At 41.8% G+C, this 6,784-nt stretch overlaps 1 protein-coding gene across 1 annotated transcript in view; it reads right to left on the reverse strand.

Moving 5' to 3' along the window:
- The window catches only part of IL6ST (interleukin 6 cytokine family signal transducer), a 65,292-nt gene extending 59,839 nt beyond the window's left edge, over positions 1 to 5,453 (reverse strand). The window contains exon 1 of the mRNA XM_074952559.1: positions 5,346 to 5,453. Within this exon, the coding sequence (XP_074808660.1) occupies positions 5,346 to 5,349 (4 nt within the window). The 5' untranslated portion in view covers positions 5,350 to 5,453. The remainder of the gene's footprint in view (positions 1 to 5,345) is intronic.
- Between the last annotated feature and the right edge of the window lie 1,331 nt (positions 5,454 to 6,784).

The raw sequence follows: 6,784 nt of genomic DNA on the forward strand, positions 1-6,784 counted from the left end.
ATACAGCATAGCAAGAAAATCCTTCAACTATTAACCTGTTGATTTGGAGATAGTTCACCTCCCAGTGACTTCATAAATATCTTCTTCAGTTACCTTTGGTAAATGAAATAACCAAACAATCATTCCTTTTCTGATATAGCTGTAAAACTAATCTGAAAAGTTTTCAAAATAAATCACTTTAAAAATGTATAGTGTGTACCTTCTAAAAATTAAACCTACATCTATCTCTGAGTTGTGAAGAATACGTATTAAGGTTATACCAACCAACAAGAATGCACTTCTTATGTAGAAATCCATGATTAAATTGAGTCTTCCTGACTAGTGATTTAAATCAAATCCACCCTGGAAGGGGCTATAAAACACTACCAAATCAGAACAGTATTGTCTCTCCCCCTCACCCCCCCACTTGTTTTGCATAAGTGTAAAAAGGCAGTAGAGAAACAGGTCTATCATGATCAGTGCTGCTCTCACTAAAGCGAGCAGCAAACTCCTCATTGATTTCAAAAGGGGTACGATGAGGCCTCAAAGCTAACAAAATTAATAAGTAACATTGCTACAGTTACAACCTATTTTTTTCAAGTATATCTAGTACACAAATTTTCAGGTACATTTAACCTCAAGGAAAGTCGTAAATAGTGACAAACTATTTTTGAGGAACATGGAGACAGAAGTTAGTAGTTTCAAATCAGTAGTGAAACAAGCAGTTTGTGATTCCACTGGATTACCGCTTCATAATTATAATGACTCAGTGCTTACCTGAATCCAGGCAACTGGCAAGGATTTCTCCATGTCCCCAAAAAGATTCTCCCTCCCATTCATTACCCACAATCTTAGATGTCAAGGCTATCTTCTCTCATGAGAATGGCTGAAATTACTAGCTTCTGCATCAGCAAACCTGTTATTGTAGTCCATGTTAGAATTTTTTAATTTCATTTTTTTAAAATGATTTATTAATGGTCCTCTGAATGTTAAAGTTACATGCCCAAAAAGCAATTTGGCTGCCTTTTTTTTTTTTTAAATTAAAAATTAAGTCTTTAAAAATAAAGTCGTGTTGAACTACTAGACATACTTGTATGTATCTTCCATGGTTGGACTTATGTTTTGTCATTCAGTTCACTTATTACTTGTTACGTACTTTTCTCATCACTTCAAAAACCAAACACCACTCTAGATTCAGAGACCATGATTTCTTGTTAAAAGACTGGGGTGGAAAGGGAGAAGATGCTTAAGTGAATATGGGTTTGTGATAGAGCCTCTACTCCAGGATGGGTAAAAAATAAAATCATCAGATTTTTTCTGTTAAAAATTTAAAATAAAACTATTTAATATTAAATTTGAAATTATGACAATCTATGTCAAAGCTTCACCTAACTATAACTACTAAAATAATTTCAAAAGATTAAGTAGTACATGTTTGCTGCCAAGTTTTAAAGAAAGTCAAAGCACTGAACTGGTGGAAGTCACTGGCTAAGCACATGGAACAAGAGTTTGTTGAAGAGCTAAACCAGCTTTTGACAGCAATAGCCTCTTCTGCCTGTACAAAAAGATTATTTTCTTCATTTCTGCTTATTCCACTAGTACACCTCAACGACTAGTTTGCTCAAATAAAACCAACTGTGAGTTGAAAACGTAGGAAAGATTGTTTTCTTTTTCCATTCTATGAATAAAAACTAGGTATAAGATAAAATCTATTAGCTCTAAACTCATGGAGGACATGGTCTTCAGCTCAATTCAATATGCATAATACTTTTCGTTTAATAAATCAATTGTAAATGCAAATCATGTTTTAATAAGAAAAAATATGTATCCAGCGCATTTAAGTTTTATTTAATAAAAAAAGTTTGTGCATTTTTAATTGAATTCCAATTTCCATACAAATAGAGCTTGAATAAAAAAATTAATCTAATAAATAGGAAATGCATCATTCAGCATTATCTAACATAAAAAAGTAAGACAAGAATCTGAATAGATGTATGTTAAGATATATAACTATATAGATAGAGTGTATCCTCCTGGTTAACAAAAAAGTATTTAGTGTAAAGACTATAATTAGTTCAATGTGTTTTCACGGTTCACAACAGAGAGTCAACCTCTCTTTAAGAGAATAATCAAAAAGTAAAAATGCAAAACAAGATTAAACTTTAAATAATTTAAATCAAGGTTTCCTGCTTGCTGATTGAAATCATGGTTAAAATCAGTGATTTAATTTGCTCTGATTAAAATCAATCCATCCTGCTCTGTGGCTTTAAGGCTTTATGCTGGGGATGAGGAGAACAGAGACATTGCTGTTGCTGCCTCTTATCCACAAACTCAATTGGGACAAAAAGAAACACTGGTCTATGTTGTGTGGTTGCTTTTCGTCACCAATCCCAGAAACAAGCTTCTGATCTGACTTCTACTTACAATTTTGGGTGTCTTGACTGACTGGTACATCTGAAAAAGACTGACCTTCCACCTTAGTTTCCCCATGTACAATAAATGGCACTGAACAGCAGTTGCTCCCTAATGTGCACTTCACAAGTCAAGGACATACAAAAGTCCAACATGTGTACTCTATAAATAATGTGATACTAGAAAACTCGAGGGAGAATTTAGCAAGTAGAGGGCCCAGTGAACAAAACCTAGGGAAGGCCAGTTTTCATTTTCAGTGTTGAGCAGAACTGATTGGTCAGCAGAGAAACACAGGCGTCTTAAGTGCGGATCAGCAGTGCGTGACAGGAAGCAAATACATACTAGATTGTCCCAAACTGCTGCACAAAAAGAGGTTTCCTAACTTATTTCAGTCAGCCACAAAATGACAAGGAAGGAAAAGGAAAAAGATATCAAAGAAGTGATGATTCCAAGGGCCTCACAAATTGCTTTCACAGCTCTGTCTGCCTAACAAGCAAGGGATCAAGGCTGTTATGTTACCATTACTAGCCAACTGGTCTATTTTCCTTGTTTGCTCAAATAAGAATGTAAACGTTCTGACAACTTTTCATGAATTCAAATAAGAATATAAGTGTCATTTCAACTTTTCTGGACAATCTTCTACATGCTACTGCAAAGTTGTTTTTCTATAAATTTTCTTGGTATTACTATAAAGTATATTCAAATAGATTGAGTTCACTGATAAATACAGACATACATCCCCCGCCCGCAACACACACACTTGCCTTACACCTCATGGTGGAATCTTAAATCCATTTCACATTGTAAGTATCAAATCAACATGTGGCAAATGTGTATCAAGCAGTGTTTTTGCCTTTTCTACCACAAGACTGTTCTTTAGTTTGTCTCTTTCAGCTCCTTTAAAGGGAACATGCTGTAGTCATCTTACGTTTTCCTATAGTATCTCAGTACTGACATAATGAAAAAAGTCAGTGATTACCAACACCTTAAAAATTGGTCAAACTGAAGTCAATTACACTAAATTTTTGTTTGCAATAAATTAAGGAACATAATTCAACTACTATTATATCCCTATACTGCAGATCTCAACACTTTTTATGAGATAACATATGTACTATACAGATAACTTTCTGTAAACTGCAGTCACTTTTCAGACTTTAAACTATGTAAAAAACAGCACACGTTTTGAACTTGAAGTCACCAATAGGGATTAGTCTATTCGGTTTACAAATAAAAAAATGTTTTCTAACTACCAGCCCTAGATATTCAATCTTGTATTTGAAAATCGAGTTTGTTCTTTTGGGCTCATCCATCAGCAAACAGTTTTATTTATAAGAAGGGGGGCAGAAAAAAAATCAGTTACCTCTCATATGGTGGTACTAGCTCTCCAATGTTAAAAAGAGTAGGTAGTAGTATAATCTTAATTTATTGAAGTAAACATATGACTTAATAGATGTAGGCAGAAAGCTAGTTGATTACAATAGTACCAATTTCACCCAGAGTAGAATCATACAAATTTGTTATCTTTAAGTAGATACAGTATATAGAAGGAAAAACTGTACACCACCTTAGAGAAAAAGCTCTTATTTTCATATTTGTAGTTAAATAATGAAGCTTTGTTTTTTATTAATACTTTACTTCCAGGAATCTATCTCCATTTTCAATTCTGTGCTCTCTTGATCTGGTTACAGATTTAAAACATTTAAATTTCCATTCTCTCCCCCCAACCACATCATAGTGTATTTCAGTTCAGAAGTTACCTATATTAAAAAGTATCATACTTGTCTCTTATCCTTGCACTTTTCCTCTAAAAAGGTCAGAGAGCTTTATAAAGGAAGTCAAAGCACAGCTAATCCCATTTCATATATGGGAAAACAGGTACAAAGAAGCAAACTGATTTACCCAAGGCCACACAGCAGGCAAGCAGCAGAACTGGGAACAGAACCAATGCCTTGCAACTCCCAGGTCAGCTTCCCACTCTACAGGATCACCCTTTCAGAGCACTAAAAAATCCTCTAGCCTAATTACACCTTGCATACAAGCGACTCGGACACATTGTAGCATTTTATTATTGGCTGTTATGAAAGCAGTATGAATGCGGGCATTAAGTTATCTTAGAGGGTATTTTGGTGCCAAACTAGGCTGCCATTTCATTTATGTCAGGGATTGGGTTATAAATAGGAGTAGAAGAGGACGTCACAGGCCGCCTCTTTCCAGGCATTACACGTCTGCCTTTCTGAATGTGATGGAAAGACCAGAATAATTAAGAAGTAGTTTAAGGGGACAGGAAAAAAGGGCTCGCAAGCGTGCAGTCATGTCGCCTTTTAAACCCACGCCACGGGGCTGCAGGCTCCGGCTCCCCGTGCAGGCGCACTGGGGAAGTCAGGACATCGGCAGAGCAAGCGGGAGCACTAGTAAAAACGCCGTTAGCTCAGTTCACCGGGCACCCGCCCGCCGGGGCAGCGCTCCCCAGCTCCGGGCACGATCAGCGGGCGGCACAGCGCGGCGGCCGAGCGGGCGCTTGCCAGACACCCCCTATCCTCCCTCCCCCGGCCCGGGGCTGCCGCTCTGCTCCCGGCTCCGCCGGGGTCACGGGGCCAGTTAACGGACCGTCTCAAGGCCACCGCGGAGGGTCTGCTCGACTGGCTCCTCACCAGCACGCTCGCCCCACCCAAGGCGCGCGCCGCCCCGAGCGGGCCCAGCAGAACCGGCTCGGGGACCCGCACAGAAACACCCAGGGCGGCAAGAGGGGAGTCTGTGGGGCCTGCAGCCCCAGCATGTTATCGGACGGCGGGGGAAGGGCGTGAAGAGCATACGAGGAGGGGCCCCAGGGCGAAAGGAGCCGCAAACAGCCCCAGTCCAACCCCCCCACCCAGTTCCTTGACACTCCTGGGTAGCCCCCACCCTACCCGCCGCCTCCCTCACAGCCCAGCCATGGTACGGGTCCCGCTCACCCATTCGCTAAGTAGCGGCGTCAGCCCAGGCCTGGACCATATTCCCGATCCCGTCCTGTACAGGCAGCACGGGTCACTGTCGTCCTCCCAGACCCAACTCGGATACCCATTGGCCCAAGCCCCCCAGGGGCCTGACGTCACGAAGGAGGCGGGGCTTCCCGTAACGAGCTTCCGGGATGCCAGAATTCTAGGGTTGCGGGGTCACTGCTAGCGGGAGAGGCGGGAACCCCAGCGGTTTCATTGTGCCTGCAGGGCGCTCCCCCCCACGCGGCTGTTTGGAATATTCTGCCTGGCCCTTAAGCGGGTGGAGGGGAATGGTAGGAGTTTACCCCCCCGTATGATGGGGGCAGCGGAAGGTTCTATTCCTTCTTGCATCTGAGGGGTGGTGGAGGGGTTTAGAACGTTCCAATCCGCGGGGATGCGTATGGAATGTTCTGTTCCTCCTGCAGTTCTAGGGGTCTACCTCGGCCTTGTCCGTGCGGGTCAGACCGTGCTGTCGGACCTGTAGCCGCGGGGTCAGAGGCGTTTGTGGGGGGTTCTAACGGGGGTGGGGGTTGGATTATTCTGAGTCTGCCAGCAGACCTCTGTGTGCGGGGGAGGGACAGTTGTTGGACTGTGCTAACCCTCCTGTAGCCAAGGAGGGGGTTTCATAGATTTGTAATCCACTTTCAACTGGAGGGGGTGGGAAAAAGGGTCTTTGGGGCATTCCACTTGAAATCAGGGATGTCTTGTCACACAAGAAGAAAAGGAGTACTTATGGCACCTTAGAGACTAACCAATTTATTTGAGTATAAGTTTTCGTGAGCTACAGCTCACTTCCTCGGATGCATAAAGTTTATCGTACACATCCTTACAACGTGTATGATAAACACCCATTTTTTCATGGTCTGTGTGTATATAAATCTCCTCACTGTATTTTCCACTTTATGCATCCGATGAAGTGAGCTGTAGCTCGCGAAAGCTTATGCTCAAATAAATTGGTTGGTCTCTAAGGTGCCACAAGTACTCCTTTTCTTTTTGCAAATACAGACTAACACGGCTGCTACTCTGAAACCTGTCACACAAGGTATGTCTACTTTGCAATCAGCTGGTGAGACTGGAGCTGGCGTCCATAGCAAGCTAGCTTTAACCTAGCTAGCCCAGGCTAACTCCTGAGTACCAGCAACCCCATGAAGGACTCTGGGTGCATACCTGAACTGCTAGGCCATGCCATCGCCACCCAGGCTGCTGTGGGAGGATACTGCTATTTATCAGAGGGGTAGGTGTTAGTCTGTATCCACAAAAACAAGGAGGCCAGTGGCACCTTAAAGATTAACAGATTTATTTGGGCATAAGCTTTTGTAGGTAAAAAACTCACTTCTTCAGATGCATGGAGTGAAAATTACAGATACAGGTGTAAATATACTGGCACATGAAGAGAAGGGAGTTACCTTACAAGT

This window comes from Natator depressus, chromosome 5, assembly GCF_965152275.1.
Source record: "Natator depressus isolate rNatDep1 chromosome 5, rNatDep2.hap1, whole genome shotgun sequence".
Lineage (NCBI taxonomy): Eukaryota > Metazoa > Chordata > Testudines > Cheloniidae > Natator > Natator depressus.